Source organism: Penicillium odoratum (assembly GCF_028828045.1).
Source record: "Penicillium odoratum strain IBT 22623 chromosome Unknown utg000005l_segment0_segment0, whole genome shotgun sequence".
In the NCBI taxonomy this organism is placed as follows: Eukaryota; Fungi; Ascomycota; class Eurotiomycetes; order Eurotiales; family Aspergillaceae; genus Penicillium; species Penicillium odoratum.
The window spans coordinates 3,432,690-3,448,574 of record NW_026643147.1 but is presented as its reverse complement, the minus strand read 5'-3'; the positions used below and the strand labels follow the sequence as shown (position 1 = coordinate 3,448,574).

At 50.1% G+C, this 15,885-nt stretch overlaps 6 protein-coding genes across 6 annotated transcripts; 3 read left to right on the top strand and 3 right to left on the bottom strand.

Moving 5' to 3' along the window:
* Nucleotides 1–332: 332 nt before the first annotated feature.
* On the top strand, nucleotides 333–1,197 carry N7520_006828 (uncharacterized protein; the record flags this gene model as incomplete). The annotated part of the gene is made up of 3 exons (XM_057140762.1): nucleotides 333–640; nucleotides 853–979; nucleotides 1,033–1,197. 3 exons carry the CDS (start codon nucleotides 333–335, stop codon nucleotides 1,195–1,197), a joined length of 600 nt encoding a protein of 199 aa, XP_056994768.1.
* A 215-nt stretch (nucleotides 1,198–1,412) lies between these two features.
* Nucleotides 1,413–3,310, bottom strand: N7520_006827 (ribosomal RNA-processing protein RRP9; the record flags this gene model as incomplete). Its single annotated transcript, XM_057140761.1, has 2 exons — nucleotides 1,413–2,894; nucleotides 2,951–3,310. 2 exons carry the CDS (start codon nucleotides 3,308–3,310, stop codon nucleotides 1,413–1,415), a joined length of 1,842 nt encoding a protein of 613 aa, XP_056994767.1.
* Nucleotides 3,311–3,728: 418 nt separating this feature from the next.
* N7520_006826 (cysteine proteinase) lies at nucleotides 3,729–6,610 on the top strand (the record flags this gene model as incomplete). The annotated part of the gene is made up of 5 exons (XM_057140760.1): nucleotides 3,729–3,825; nucleotides 3,886–4,135; nucleotides 4,202–4,325; nucleotides 4,687–5,401; nucleotides 5,454–6,610. 5 exons carry the CDS (start codon nucleotides 3,729–3,731, stop codon nucleotides 6,608–6,610), a joined length of 2,343 nt encoding a protein of 780 aa, XP_056994766.1.
* A 258-nt stretch (nucleotides 6,611–6,868) lies between these two features.
* N7520_006825 (uncharacterized protein) lies at nucleotides 6,869–9,775 on the bottom strand (the record flags this gene model as incomplete). The annotated part of the gene is made up of 4 exons (XM_057140759.1): nucleotides 6,869–8,741; nucleotides 8,795–9,039; nucleotides 9,096–9,452; nucleotides 9,740–9,775. 4 exons carry the CDS (start codon nucleotides 9,773–9,775, stop codon nucleotides 6,869–6,871), a joined length of 2,511 nt encoding a protein of 836 aa, XP_056994765.1.
* A 284-nt stretch (nucleotides 9,776–10,059) lies between these two features.
* N7520_006824 (U3 snoRNA-associated protein UTP13) lies at nucleotides 10,060–13,051 on the top strand (the record flags this gene model as incomplete). The annotated part of the gene is made up of 3 exons (XM_057140758.1): nucleotides 10,060–10,233; nucleotides 10,293–10,320; nucleotides 10,371–13,051. 3 exons carry the CDS (start codon nucleotides 10,060–10,062, stop codon nucleotides 13,049–13,051), a joined length of 2,883 nt encoding a protein of 960 aa, XP_056994764.1.
* Nucleotides 13,052–13,291: 240 nt separating this feature from the next.
* On the bottom strand, nucleotides 13,292–14,878 carry spp2 (spliceosome ATPase-activating subunit SPP2; the record flags this gene model as incomplete). Its single annotated transcript, XM_057140757.1, has 1 exon — nucleotides 13,292–14,878. The coding sequence occupies one exon, from the start codon at nucleotides 14,876–14,878 to the stop codon at nucleotides 13,292–13,294; it is 1,587 nt and encodes a 528-aa protein (XP_056994763.1).
* Between the last annotated feature and the right edge of the window lie 1,007 nt (nucleotides 14,879–15,885).

Genomic DNA, 15,885 nt, shown 5'->3' with positions numbered 1-15,885 from the left:
GTTCTCCCCTACCCGATTCCTCCCCGAGCCCCCAAACCTAAGCCAACCAGGCTTATTCGGTTTATTCGGCAATACCGGAAAAATTCCTTTGCAAAAGAGCACTTCCCCAATATGTCAGGTTTCAAGCTTCACGCTGCTCAGGTATGGGCTGCTATTTAGATTATTAGGTTGATGTACTAATGTAGCCATTAGAGTACATGTCATTGTTGACTAAATGGCCCAGATTCCGCAGACTGGCTATCGGATGCATCGTCATGTTCTTCCAGCAGTTTATGGGTTGCAATGGTTGGTAGACTCCCTTCCGTATTAGATCGTCACTGACCTCTTCAGCTATGATCTACTATGCACCTACAATCTTTGCTCAGCTTGGCCTCAGCGGTAACACGACTTCCCTCCTCGCAACAGGTGCATGCGGGATTGTGAATTGTCTAAGCACTCTGCCGGCTCTATTCTTTATTGATAAAGTTGGGCGCCGTGTTTTGCTCATGGCTGGCGCCACAGGTACATGTATCTCGCTGGCTATTGTGGGTGGTACCCTAGGCGGTTACGGGTCTAGCTTGCCGGATCACAAATCTGCTGGATGGGTTGGTATTGCATTCATCTATATCTACGATATTGATCAATTTTCCCTACTCTTTTGGTGAGTTTAGCTCCCTTAAGCTAACACATTTGATAATTGGTACAAGCTGACCCGTACTCTAGCTCCAATTGGTTGGGTACTACCTTCGGAGTTCTTTAATCTCCCCATTCGAGCTAAAGCCATGTCCATTACGACATCTGCCACTTGGATGTGTAACTTGTGCGTTTCATCCCTCTTACATTATCCTGGATTGTTCTAACGAGTATGAATAGTATCATTGGGCTTGTCACCCCGGACATGCTTGATTCCGTTACATATGGTACCTACATCTTCTTTGCGGTTTTCTGCCTCCTGGCACTAGGATTTACATCTTTCTGTATTCCCGAAACACGTGGAAAGGTATTTTTATACACTGCCACTGTTCCCCAGACTAGTTACTGACCCTTTCTCAGACCCTTGAAGACATGGATCTCATCTTCGGAGACACGACTGCGCACGAAGAGAAGAAGCGAATCAAGCGTATAAAGGCACTTCTTCGCGGTACTCCTATTGTGGATGACGATGATGAATTCTTGAAGCCGGCGGATCAACAGGCGGAGATTGTGGATGATGTATAAGAAAATTACCGTAATCGAGACTACAAGCAACAGGGAACTGCAATAGAAAAGATACTCAGCCGGTCGAGATCCGGTACTTATGTATGCAAGAGATCTAAATGGTAAAGTACATATAGAAATTGACTCCAAGACACCACACCCCGAATGACACGCCACAACTTGCCCTACACCTCGCGCAGAAAAAGATGCAAGGTCAAGTTAAAATCCGTAAACTTTTATACATCGGCCTCTGCATCAACGAGAGATGCGAACGGGACCTCGAAGACCACTGCACCGTTGCGACCATCCGATGGAGTAGCCTTTTCGTAGTTGTTGGCAAAGTGCTTGAACCGCGCTAGTCGGTGCTCCTTGCCAACCGCTGCGACAATGCACAAGCCCCGGGGTTCAGGGCCGGTTTGTGATCTGGAACCCTTGGATTGGGGCTGTTCTGACTCGGGGCGACGCTCGAAAACGGCGATATCATTAATCACACCCTTGATTAACGGCTCTTCGGAAACCGCGTTCTGCTGGGAGTTTCCTTCAATATCCATGACATCGACACCAGGGGTACCACTGGCGAGAGATTGGTTGAGCTGCTGGGAAGGTGTATCGGGAGCTGACAGGCCAGAAGTACCAAGACCCACCGGGCCCAATGGGATGATAGTCTTCTTATCTTCTGGGATGCGCCATGCGCGGATAGAACCATCCCAGCTACCACTCAGGACGATGTCAGTACCGGGAAGAGTAGCGAGAGCGGTAATCCAGCGAGGCATGGGGCGCATGTGCCGGGTATTATGAGCAGCGGTCTCTCTGTCGACCTCGGGAGATAATTGTTCCAATGGCGGGATAGGGTCCAGACCGTGTGCCAAGTGAACTGTGTAAAGAGGCTTCTTCTTATGCATCGACCAGAGACAGATAGATCCACAGTCAGAGCCAGTGACGAAATGCGCCGGCGGAAGAGCAGCAATACAGTCAATGTTGCTCTCCTTGTAAGGTGCCTTCTTCGAAGCACCACCACGGAAGACAAGTTGTGCCTCCTCGACGACCTTCCATAATCTCGCTGTTCTATCTCTTGCACCAACGCTAATAGCCTGATCAATCGTCATTGCCGCCACTCCAGTCACATGGTCTTGGTGACCAAAGAGTGTTTCAACATAGGCGTGGCCAGCTCCGCTAATAGACCAGGTTTTGATGGTACGATCGTAACTACCAGTGAAAAGCTGTTCTCCGGAGCTCATAGCCGAAATGTGGCGAGCAAAGGCGACACTGCTGACAGAATCACGGTGCTGAGTGAAAGTCCTGGTTGGAGTCAAAGTCTCCGCATCCCAAATAACAAGTTTCTTATCCGCACCACCTGTTGCAACGAATCTTCCCGAGGGGCTGACAGCAACAGACAAAATGCTTCCAGTGTGGCCTTGTTCTTCACCGGTTTCAGCAACCTTGCGCATGCCTCGAGCGTACTTCACCTGCTTCGGCTTCTTCCGTTGCGGTCGTGGGGGTCGTTTCGAAGAGGATTCCTCGCCAGATGCCTCGGGAACACTGGGTGTTGCCAGTTCCCACTTAATCAGGGTCTTGTCCTTCGAGACAGTGTAAACGTATGGCGCATGAACGGCGATTGAAGTAGTAGTCTGGGTATCTGCGCGGAAGAATGAATGAGAAGCTGTGGAAAACGAGAGTTTAGCGGCAATTTGTCGGAAGGCTCGTCCTTTAAATTCGTCCTAAGTTATCACAATTAGTCGCAAACTCGGCCCGTGAAGAGAAAAGTTACACATACCACATCCTCCTTCAATCGCTCTGCGATCAAGTCTCGATCGATCTCTGCGGCATCAAATCCAACTTCATCGACTTCTTCCCGAACGTTATCCAAGTAGCGTTCTGCGAGTTTCAATCTTCGGTCTGCAGCCGTTTCGCCATCGTCCGAGTCCGATTCAGACTCTCCCGAAATTACCGAGTCAATTTCGGCATCTTCGTCCAAATCACTTCCTGAAATCGATTCCTCTCGTTCGCGAGGTCGTGAGGCTTTCCCTCCATCCTTCTTTGCGTCCACGCCTCGTTTCTTAGTTGCCGGGGGTGCAGGGCGGTCGTCTCTCTTGCGCTTGCGCTGCGAGGCAGGCACAGTAAAGAAAGAAGACATGATGAATCCTTTAAAAGATTGAGCCCACAGCCTTCAGTAGTTCAAAATTTGCGGGTGAAAATACCCTAGGCGAGAAACGGGACTTGATGGTTGTCCGATGCTGCTTAGATTCAACTTTTTTTTTCGGGGAAAAAAAGGCGGCCAAGCGGCGGCTGAGTCAGCGTAGCTGAGAGCTCCAAGGCGACAAGCTCACCGCGCGGTCTCATCACCTTCAACCAACATTCCACTTCATCGCCTTTTTGGAACTCGTCTTGATTTATTTGTTCATTTTCTGACATACCGCAAACATGTCGTTAGTCTATCCTTATCACCACCCCCCAAATTATCCCCTCGTCTCTAACTGATCACGCTTGCTAGGGACGTTCTCTTGGGTATTACTGGCAAGGACTTCGTCCTTATTGCTGCATCAAAGGCTATAATGCGAGGCCCAACTATCATCAAAGCAGAGGATGACAAGACCAGAAGCCTGAATAAGCACACACTTATGGCTTTCTCTGGAGAGGCAGGAGACACTGGTCAGTATCTAGTGGATCGGTGATGAGATTAGACGAGACACTGATGTCCTGTCACTTCAGTTCAATTCGCCGATTACGTCCAAGCAAATGTTCAACTGTATACGATGCGCAATGACACCGAGCTCAGCACCCCTGCTGTAGGCAATTTCATTCGAGGAGAGTTGGCTCGCAGCTTGCGATCACGAAGCCCTTACACAGTCAACCTCTTGCTGGGTGGTGTGGACCCCACCACTGAGCAGCCTCACTTGTACTGGATTGACTACTTGGCTTCGTTGGCACCCGTACCATATGCCGCCCATGGTTATGCCCAGTATGTGTCACCGGCAATATCCAGCCATATCTGAACCATTGAACAAACAAGTGCTAACAAGCGCAGATACTACTGCCTCTCTCTCCTCGACAAACATCATAACCCCAACATTTCCCTCGAAGAAGGCATCAAACTCCTTGGGATGTGCACAGATGAGCTCAAGCGTCGGCTACCGATCGATTACAAGGGAGTAAGTTCGGTCCATTTCCCCACCTAATGTGCTATATTCATGCTTTAATCTATAGGTTCTGGTAAAGGTGGTGACAAAGGATGGCGTGAGAGAGCTTGAATTTGATAACGATAAGATCGTTCGGGCTGCTTAATGGTTGACATGCCTGGGCGTTTGTTGTATCATATCCTATGACGTTTCACATTGCTTTACGGGATACAAACAAATCTCAACATTCACTCGTAGCACGTAAAACTCAGATAATTGTGATTCGATGTATTAGCTTTTTTACAATTATCAAGCATATTAATCTTCCTGGTTGATATCTGGAAGAGCTATCTATCAAATTCCATGTTTGACATGTTTGCATCATCTTCAACAGCTTGCGGAACTGAAGAACTTCGGCGTTTCATTCCTTCTCCTCCTCCTCCTCCACCACAACACTCCTGTCGCAATGCCTAAGAGACTAGCAGATCTTCCTCTTGGGGAGAATTTCCCAGGGCCGCCGGCATCGAAAAAGCCGCGCGTGGAGGACGAGAGTGAAGATCACATCCCCAACGGCGCACCCGCGCAATCAGAGCAAGACGATCGCAATGGTGCCAACATCCTAGCAGCCGCCGATAAAGCAGGGCAGGAGCTGGACGGAGACGCGCAGGATGATTCAGGTCTCTCGGATATTGACGACGATGCCTCCGCGCTCAGTGCACCCAAACGACAAAACCAGCCGATGGAGGGCTACGGCGACCTCTACCTCGATACGGTCAACAGAGGAGTACTGGACTTTGATTTCGAAAAGTTGTGCTCCATCAGTCTCTCGAATATCAACGTGTACGCTTGTCTCGTCTGCGGCAAATATTTCCAAGGTCGCGGTCCCAAATCGCATGCGTATTTTCATGCGCTCGAGGTCGGGCATCATGTCTTTGTCAATATGGGCACCAAGAAGGTCTACGTGTTGCCAGAAGGATATGAAGTCCAAAGCAATAGTTTGGATGATATAAAATACGTGGTGGATCCGCATTTCTCGAAGAGTGAAGTAATCAAAATGGATAAAGAGGTCCGCGACGCTTGGGATCTCCATGGTGCCAAGTACAGACCAGGTGAGACAGTCTGCTTAATTAGACGAGATATAGATCACTGATCGTATCACAGGTTTCGTGGGTATGAACAACATCAAAGCCAACGACTATATGAACGTGGTGGTTCAGCTTCTGGCGCACGTCCTCCCAATCCGCAACTTTTTCCTCCTCCACGAGTTCCCACAATTGGGCACTCCGCAACTTGCCCTTCGCTTCAGTACACTTGTACGCAAGCTATGGAACCCCAAAGCATTCCGATCTCATGTTTCTCCGCACGAGTTGTTGCAAGAAATCGCCCTGCGCTCATCAAAGCGCTTTACCCTCAGCCAACAATGCGACCCTGTGGAGTTCTTATCATGGTTCCTCAATAATCTCCATCTGTCCCTGGGCGGTTCCAAGAAGCCATCCAAGACACCCACTAGTGTAGTCCATGCAGCCTTCCAGGGCCGGGTACGAATTGAATCACAGGCTATCACGGCCCACAGTGACACTCAAAATGCACGTCTGGTTTTCACGGAATCTGGCGAAATCAACAGCCAAGTCACCCCATTCCTCATTCTCACACTGGATCTACCCCCGACCCCTCTCTTCCAATCCGCAAATCGGGAATCTATCATCCCACAGGTCCCTCTTACCACACTTCTCAACAAATACAATGGCATCACCGCCTCCGAGAAGATGGCCCATCGTGTCAGACATCGCCTCCTCCATCCTCTACCGCCTTACCTCCTCTTCCACATCAAACGCTTCAACAAAAACCGCTTTGTGTCGGAGCGAAACCCTACTATTGTCACTCATCCCAGCCCCCGCTCCCTCGACATGTCACCTTACGTGGAGCCAAACCCGGAAGCCTGGCCCCCAGGAGAACCAATCCTGTACGACCTCGTAGCAAACATCATCCTGGATCCCTCCATCGCAGCCCCCGGTGCTACTGAGGATGCAGCTGACAAGGGTGTCAATGCCGCGTCTGGATCATCCTCCGGAGCTGGTGGCGGCAGCGAAAAGGTCTCCTGGCTTGTCCAGCTGCACGACAAGGCCATGTCGGCTGATAACACACGCCATCAAAATGGTGGTGGTGCGGAACAGCGTGGACCGGAGTGGCTTGAGATTCAGGACTTGTTCGTCAAGCGTGCCGAGAGTGAGACTCTCTTTACGCGCGAGGGATACCTGATGGTTTGGGAGCGCAGAAAGGTCCCTGGCCAGAAGGGCAAGAGCCAAGCTGCCAAATAAATGAGGATGAATGAACCTGTATTATCTGCTGTTGAAAATTTGGGGAGTTTGGGTTGGGGAGGGGTTGTTCGGCTTGTTTTATAATACCTTCTACACAAAGATCTTTTCCGTTTGAGACCGCCGTTCTCGATTTCCAATTAGGCTGTCTCAGGTCCTCCGAACCTTCAGTTTTGTCTGTTTCATGACCTGAATTATGTAGCAACGCTCATTCTACAGGTTTACTAGACAAGAATATGACATGAACATCCGATTTTATGCCTATAAAGTACCCCAGCCACAGAACTTTCTCCCAATTCTCATCGTTGAACCCACCAGGAAACCCCACACCCCGGCTCTTAACGCAGCTTGCATACCTCTCATGAGAACTAGTCTACCACAGTACGCAAATGCATCAGACCAAGATCTTCCACCGCCCCATAGCCCGACAGGGTATAGGTCTGAAGCTTGGATTGTAGAAGGATGTAGAGCAAGATAGGAATCGGCCAAAGAACGGACATAGAGTGATTCGAGTGGCGAGAGAATGATGGTGCTTAGGATTGCCGCAAGGTGTGAGGCAAGTGAGTCTACCGGGTGAGCAGATAGAAGCGTCACTCTATGGGCAATGGCGGGTTGACTCATTGATACCAACCCCGGTGCATGCGTCATGGGTGGCAGTGCCGAGCCAGAAGGAATGTCAGCTTCGGTTTCGAATGGTTCAAAGTTCACATGTTCTTCATCATTGGGCTCCTCGACGCCGTCGGGGAGAATATTCGGAACGTTGGAAATAGGAGCTCCCTCGGTAGGGACAGGATCCATATGGTGGTCAGCCATGGTCTCTTGCATCATATTTTGAGGTTGGCTTTCGACAGCAGCGATGTCTTGGCCTGTAGCATAGCTTGCTCCTGCGGCGATGGTAGATCGATCTTCATTTTCAACTAGTTGCGGTTGCTGGGCGGCTTGTTGCTGAGCTTGACTCAAGATCAACGTCTCAAGGAAATCGGCTATTGACCTGCGGTCCATGGCAGTTGCTGGGTTACCACGAGGGAAGAAAGGTGGAGTACGCTGAATAGGTGCCGCGGTTGGGGGCCTTTGATTACGGTTACCCAAAAGCTCCAGCTGCATAGTGATGATGTCGGAACTCTGGTGGATTAAAGAAGCTCTGACGCGAGGTGAGGTGGGTGGAGACGTTTCCGGGGATGACGGCCGGGAGAAAAGGGTATTTGAGCGGGAATTTTGGCGGGGCCTTGCTGGACGTTCAACAGGTTGGACATTGCTTGACTGGCTCTGTGAGCGTGATCCATTCGAGGGCGCACTTGTTCGTCCAACGGTGGCTATTTCTGAATAGAAGTCATTGCTCATCTCTCCAGGGGATTGAGACATGCGATTCTCATTTGTGAGAACTTGATTCATATCTGTACCCAGCTCGGCATCAGGTGTTTGGTTGGGATCCTCAATAGGCAGCGAATTTGGCGACGCAATGGCGGCATCAGCCCGAGCGATAGTCTCCAAAGGTCTAGCTAAAGGATCACGCGGCTCAACTCCAGCGAGATTAGCCCGAAGCTGGACTTCCTCGAGCTCATGTTGTAATGACTCGATCGATTGCCGGAGCTGGCTTTCAATACTTCCTGGATCTTGGCCATCAGTTCGCGGCTGATCTGGGGTTTTACTGGACAAAAGCCCGAATAGAGAAAAAACCCATCCTCGCAACGTCAAAAACTCCTGTTTGATATCTTGCGCTAATGTAAGTTTCACACGACGAGTTTCTTCTTCGGATCTGCGTCCAAGGGTCGGTACGACCCATTCGATGAGATTTTCTTCATAGGCAACTCGAATTGAAAGCTCATCTGCGAGGGTAGGTTTGGGAATTTGGCGTCGGATTAGTCTATAAATACGCTCCTCTAGTTCGGGGCGCAGGTAAAAGGCGTAGGCAAATGTCAAAACTCCGGGGGAGGTCAAAAGTTGCATGACAAAGCCCCCGACAGACGGAATGGAAAAGTCGGCAGGGAGAGTGGGAAGTCGGAATAAAGATGCCTCGCCAAAAGGAATCAGCATTCGAAGACTGGGGATGGCGTTTGCTGGTACTAGTGAGAGCGTTTGAAGCACAGAGTACATGTATGCCTCAAGGGACAAGATGAGAACTGAATGTTTTGCACTGCAGCTATCGTCAGAATCCGGCATGTAATTGCTGACTTGGAATCAACCTACACGGAATACGCGATCCCAAAGAGAGCACGAATACTTAATGACAGACCACCACTACCTGTCAAGCCTAACACATAATCACGGATCATGACAAAGAGGCGCTTGAGGGGATTTTCACGAGCAATAGCCAGTGTGCTAGAAGCTGCCCAGGCAGGCATACCGGCACAATAAAAGCCGAGGATTCCCGTGATATCTCGCTCAGAGCGTATGACATCCAATAATGGTGCATGTGCATAATGCTTGAATGTCTACATAGCCAACGTTAGAAATCAGTGTAACACAGGTGGCGTTGTGCGCATCTTACCATAATCCGTCCTGTAAGGGATGATGACCACCATGTGCTGAAAAACACAAATAACTGATCCAATGTAGTAATGACCAAGCCGAAGTCATTCTCAGTTGCAATTTGGTTCATCTTCTGCTCTTCGTTGGATGAGCTGGCATTTCGGTCTTCGCCACTGACAACGATTCCCATGGTAGAGAGAATGTCATTTTTCGCTCTGCGAAGCTCTCGGCCCAGGGCTTTGGACTCTGGATTGACATGATGCCCTCGTGCGTCGTATTGTTGCATGTAATTATCGGAATGAATATTAGAAACCCTGCGCACTGTATTTGAAGGGTCAACAGTTGCTCTTTCTGGAGGTTCATATGGTGATCGGCCCTAATAAACGGTCAATTTTTCCGGAACATGGGAGGTAGATTAGAAAACGAAAGGAAGCAGGCCAAGATAGAGATAAGTTCAGGTGAAGTGTTTCATTACATTGACAAGGGACAGCATATCACAAGTAACTATCAAGTGATAATTTCAAACAAGATGGGTTCCGCGTAATGATATCAAGCAGCAAAACAGACAAATGGAGATAGGTCACAAGGTACCACGTGAGACATCAACAGGAGAAATTGTGCTATAGAACAAGATATGAGGGATTCAATAGTAAAGGAGCTTACCAAAGCGAGCCGGTTCAAGTATGCCTGGCGGCCCATCTTGAAGGAAGAACCGAAGTGTAGCAGATTATCACATCATCTCACCACGATAAGCGTATTCTTTTTTCTCTTCTGCTGATACAAGAAAAAGATGAAGAAACAAGAACAAGAGTCGAAGTGATGAAACCAATCCACGTGTGACGGTGCTTCGTGCACGGACCATGTATTATCTTATCGCATTGCAAACAGTGCAAACACCAAAAAAAAGTTGCCCGAGCTTTTCGCGATTCTCGTCCTGGAGAAAGCGCATGGGTTGAAAGAGCTAACAGGCGCAATTCTCAATAATGTCGAAGGCTGTTGTGAAAACCACCTTCGAGGCGTCCCGGACCCTCCGCCCCATTTATACCGGTGGCAGTACAGCGCTTGATGCCAGTGGTCGCATTTTGCTGTCTTGCGTCGGCGAGGATGCTTTGATCGTAAATTTGGAGACTGGTGACCAGCTCGCCAGTCTGGAAGGCGTGAGTATTGCTGAGAATGAGAAACTTTATGAAATTGCTGACCAGGAATCGTCTTTTAGGATGGAGAAATCATCACAAGCTTGGCCCGTATGTCTGGTTCTCAATTTTCGGAGATGAAGTACTTACGCAATCTCTAGTTACACCCTCCGCATCGCACGCCATTGTTTGCTCCCGGTCTATGTCGATGCGCATCTACTCCCTTTCTCCTTTCGAAGAAAGCTCGCAATCAATTGAAGCAAAGCTTCTCCGAACTCTCAAACCCCACCCCTCCCCGGTGGTCACAACTACGATCGATCAGACCGGCACATTGCTTGCTACTGGTGGCGCTGACGGGTCGATTAAGGTCTGGGATATCCGAGGTGGATATGCTACACACACCTTCCACGATCGCGGAGTCATCTCCGCACTCTGCTTTTTCGAGGTTTCCTCTTCTGGAGAACAAACCAAATCTTCGAAGAAGTCCAAGCGCAAGGATGAAGATGAGGACATGGATGATGCTACAGAGTCGACGGCTGGGTTCCGTTTAGCCTGCGGTAGTGATGAGGGCAAGGTTCGGGTCTTCGATTTGCACAAAAGGAAGGCGGTTGCGACGCTTGACTCGCATGTCTCCCTGGTGCGCAGCCTTTCGTTTTCGCCTTCAGAGAACGCATTGCTGTCCGCAAGCCGAGACAAGACAGTCATCATTTGGGATGCTCGCACTTGGAAAACCCGCAGAATCATCCCTGTTCTTGAGAGTGTGGAGGCTGCTTCATTCATCGCAGACAGTGGCCTGTGCGTGATTGGTGGTGAAAATGGTAAACTGCGGGTGTGGGACTGCAACCGGGGTAGCGAAATCACCGAGGAACAAGAGGCGGGCGAGGAATATGAAAGCGTTATCTCTATCCAGTACTTGCCCGGCCTGTCCTATGTTATGACGGTTCATGCAGACCAGACTATCCGCATGCATTCGATTGAGCCGTTGTCAGACTATAAGCCAGGAACGCAAATGCCTGCTTTGGCAGTCACTCGCCGTATCTCTGGAAATGACGACGAGATCATTGATTTGGCTTTCGTTGGACCGGACCGATCAATGCTTGCTCTGGCCACCAATACTGAGAGCATTCGTGTGGTCTCTGTTGCTCCATCCGAAGACAGGCCATCAGCCGAAGGCGAGGAGTTCTTTGGTGCCGATATTGCCCATCTCGAGGGCCACGAAGATATCATCATTGCCCTTGATGTAGATTGGTCTGGTCACTGGCTCGCGACAGCTGCCAAGGATAACACTGCTCGACTTTGGCGTCTTGACCCCAAAAGTTCATCTTATACCTGCTTTGCTATCTTCACTGGACATGCCGAATCTTTGGGAGCTATTGCCCTGCCTCGAACACCACCACAAGCTAGCAGTGGTGCTTATAAAAACCCGCTTGACCACCCGCCTGCATTCATGATCACTGGTTCTCAGGATCGCACTCTGAAGCGTTGGGATACTGGCAGACTGAGCCCGCTCAAGGCCGGGACCGACAAGACACACTCCCCCAAGGCGATTTACACCAGAAAAGCACACGAAAAGGACATCAATGCTCTAGATATTGACTCATCATCTACTCTGTTTGCCTCCGCATCCCAGGATCGGACCGTGAAGATCTGGGATGCTGACGAGGGTACCCCAATTGGTGTTCTGCGTGGTCACAAGCGTGGTGTTTGGTCCGTCAGATTCGCTCCTCGGGACACGCCCGTCATCAACTCTGATGCCGGAACCAGCACATCTCGAGGACTGATCGCCACAGCTTCAGGTGACAAGACTGTCAAGCTCTGGTCTCTGTCCGACTATAGCTGTCTTCTCACATTTGAAGGCCACACTGGAAGTGTGCTGAAGACTATTTGGCTGCCGCCTCCACAAATCTCCAAGGCCCAAACTGATGACGATGAAGAGGACAAGGCCACTAAGAACGCTATCCAAACAAGGCCTCTTATCGCCTCAGCAGCCGCTGACGGTCTGGTCAAGATCTGGAGCCCGTACACTGGTGAAGTAGAGACTGTGCTGGACAACCACACCGACAGAGTCTGGTCACTTGCCAGTCCCACCCCGTCTGGCTCACGCTCCGACGTCAAGCCTACCTCCTCTACATTCAAACCCCCCTTCGCCCTCGCCTCCGGTGCCGCAGACGCCACTGTCACTATGTGGTCCGACACCACCTCCGCCACCTACACCGCCGCCGTGAACGCCAACTCCGAGCGCGTCGAGCAAGACCAGCAGCTGCAGAACTACATTCGCGCTGGCGCCTACCGTGAAGCTATCACGTTGGCACTCCAGTTGAATCACCCTGGCCGACTGCTCTCGCTCTTCACAAGCGCCATCGATTCTGCCGATGACCCCAAACTCCCTGAAGAGGAGCGCAAACTCGCGGCAAACAGCTTGACTGGTAATCCCTCTATTGACGAGGTGCTCCAGTCGCTCGATGCAGTGAACCTGCGTACCTTGCTCCTGCGTGTGCGGGACTGGAACACCAATGCGCGCACCTCGCGCGTTTCTCAGCGCATTCTATATGCCCTGTTCCGGTCGTACCCTGCTTCTACATTCGTTGAGCTGGCGACCCAGTCTTTCCGTGGCAAGAATGGGCATTCTTCCGCCGGATTGAAGGATATCTTGGCTGCGCTGGCTGCCTACACTGAGAGACATTACAAGCGCGTTGAAGAGCTTACCGATGACTCTTATCTGGTGGAGTGGGTGCTAGGTGAGATGGATGGTGGTGTTGGACTTGGCGGGTTGAAGAGTCTTGATCTGAACCAGGCTGATGAAGAGGAGCACGAGAAAGATGTGATTATGTTGGAGGGTTAAATCTAATTTACATCTTGTGTACATGACGGGCGCTTTGTTTATGGGAGTATCATTGGGGTGGGATCAGATAAAAGCCATCTAGTTTCTCATAGAATTGAAATTCTTCTTTGTTCATTTTGCGTTTTATGTCCTTGTATTGTATGGCTCAGGGTATCTCTATGTATTTTGGGAGTCACGGCTGGTCTGTTCAACAGACCATATACAAAACTTTGCAATGTAGTCATTCGTCACGATTGAAGTTTAATCATCCCGACGGCTTCGGCGCGAGTCGCGGTCCCGATCCCGATCCCGGTCATGTCGAGATGAGTTGGAGGAATGCCGCGAGCTGCTGTGTCGGTCATCTCGAGGACGCCGATCTCGGTCACTTTCACGATCTCTGCGGGAATCTTTATCATCATATCGGTCTCGTCGACTATCTCTGTCACGTTCGCGGTCACGGTCACGGTCGCGGTCACGATATGACCGATCATCCTTCCTACGGTCATCCTCATCATATCGGGAGCGTCTAGAAGAATGGCGGCCACTCGAACGGCTTCGATCACGGCGAGAGGATCCACTCCGACGATCAGAGCGATCGTCGTCATCATAATCACGCTTGCGGTACTCGCGATCCTTGTCTCGTCCACTCTTCTCTAGATTGCGATCCCGTCTTTCACGCCAGTCATCCTTGTCTGGTGGGGCAGCGGCCTTTTTCTTCAGCTCCGCAAGCTCTTCTTCGGTCATATATTCACCGGTCTTTTTGTTGCGCATTGTGATAGGCATGTAGACACCCTCGGCATTGCCGTTCCCATTCTCTTCGCCTTGCTTTCTGGAGGCTTTACGCATAGCGGATTTTCCCCAGGCTCCGAGCTCAGCTTCGGCACCTTTACCACCTGCAGAATCTTTGGCTCCGATTCCCAGGAATCCAGGGCGTCTTGCTGGAACAAGAGGCTTCTTTTCTTTGTCCGTCGGCGCAGAAGAACCATAGTTGCCACGTCCAATAGATTGACCATCTTTCCACCCCATTCCTCGTAATAAAGCGGCACCAAATTCTTCAACCGGGATAGCGTTGTATTGGTCCAATGTCGCTGACTCAGGACGAGAATCGACGTCCGTTCGGAAGTGGCTGGTTTCGTCATAGCGAGAAGGCATCTGTTGCTCTTCTTCTCGAGATTTCGAGGTCTCGATGACCAGGTCTGTCCTCCGCTCTGTCTCCCCAGTTGTTTCCCGAATCAAAGCTTGTAGAGCGATCTCGTCGTCCGTGAGAGGTTTGCTCGCAGCCGGGGGAGGTGGAACCGGTTTCAAATCTTCCATGGGCTGATCTCCTTCCGCATCAACATTCACTTTGTGTTCACCCCGCTGCGCAAAGCTAAGCCCATAGGCCATGCTGGGCCCTTCGGTTTCAACCGCACTTCCAGGAGCTTGTCCATTCCTTTGGGCCTCTTGCATAGCCTGGACTTCGGCTGGTAGCAAGTTCTTTCCTTTCTTCGCATTGATACCAGTGCGATCGCGCCAGTTGTTCTTGCTTGTAACGGGGATCACCAGCGGGCCCTGTTTCTTGACAGCTTCTCCGTCCGCGGTGATTGCGTCGCCTGTAAGAGTGTCGAACCCAGACACCTCCTCATGTGCAGGGGCGCGCTCATCTTCGTCTGAGGAGTCATCGTGCCCAAGTTGGTGTGGTCGGCGAGGGAGGGATCGGCTCTTTCCTGCTGGGGAGTCGGTGGAACGAGGCCGACTTGGTTGTAAGTTGAAGGCTGTCTTTTTGGCTGCGCCTTTGGAGCTCGAGGAAAGTGAAAATGGGGTAGAAGAACCACCATTGCGGTTTCCGGGGGCCCCTGAGGAAGACATCGTGATAGGGTCGGAGTGTGCTGTGAGTACGGGCTGGCAGAGCGAATTCGATGCTATATGAAAGCTCCAATTAAGGCGGTGGCAAAACCGATATGGGCTGGTCAACTGGGGAATTTCAATTTTCCACGTGACCAACATAGACCTAATTAGGCTTGGATGTATTGCTTCAAGGAAGTACAAGTCAATTTATCACCGATTTCCCACAAAATAGGTCGCTAAGGACACTTTTCTCCGGGGTATTGTTTGTAAAGCCGATGTGGAATATCCAAGGGCATGATTCTCATACCACCAGTTAGACTAAATCAGTGCCGTCTCAAATCAATAGAAACAGAAAACTTCCAAAATTTGAAGACTTTCGGCCCTCCGAAAGTAAGTGGGATGGAAAGTCGATAAAGCCATGCTCAAAGGAAATCCAATTACGATATGGGCTACGTGAGCGTACCATGTTTTTTTTTACATACACACAGGCATGAATGGGGAACGAGAGAGCTATCTTCAGTTAAAAGTCGGACAGATATCGCCAATCGTATTCTGGATAACGAGTCTTGAAGAGGATCAGCGGCCGATTCGTATATCCTAGAACTGCAGAGCACAAGAGCTTTCAGAGAAGGGTGATCAGCAGGGTTCATCTGAATCATGATGTAAGCTAAAAACATAATTTTTTTGTTCTTCAGGAGACATACGATACTCAAGATGCGAAACGAGATTGCGGGGGTAGCCTCTCTGGCAGCGATTCGAATGGGTTGGCGAACGACAATCTGATTGAAATCAAGAGAAGGAAAGAATGTCCTATGAGATTCAGAGAGGGAAAGAAAGAAATAAGTTTGATTATGACTTGGATTGACAGTGAAGTATTGAACATTCCTTGGGATTGGTAAGGTAGAAGGAAGGAGCTGAGTGAAGAAGAATCACCAACAAAAATAATCTTTACTTCATCTGGTTTTGAATTACAAGAATACCAAATGTCTGGCTCGGAATGCTAAATATTTAAACTAATCATACAATTC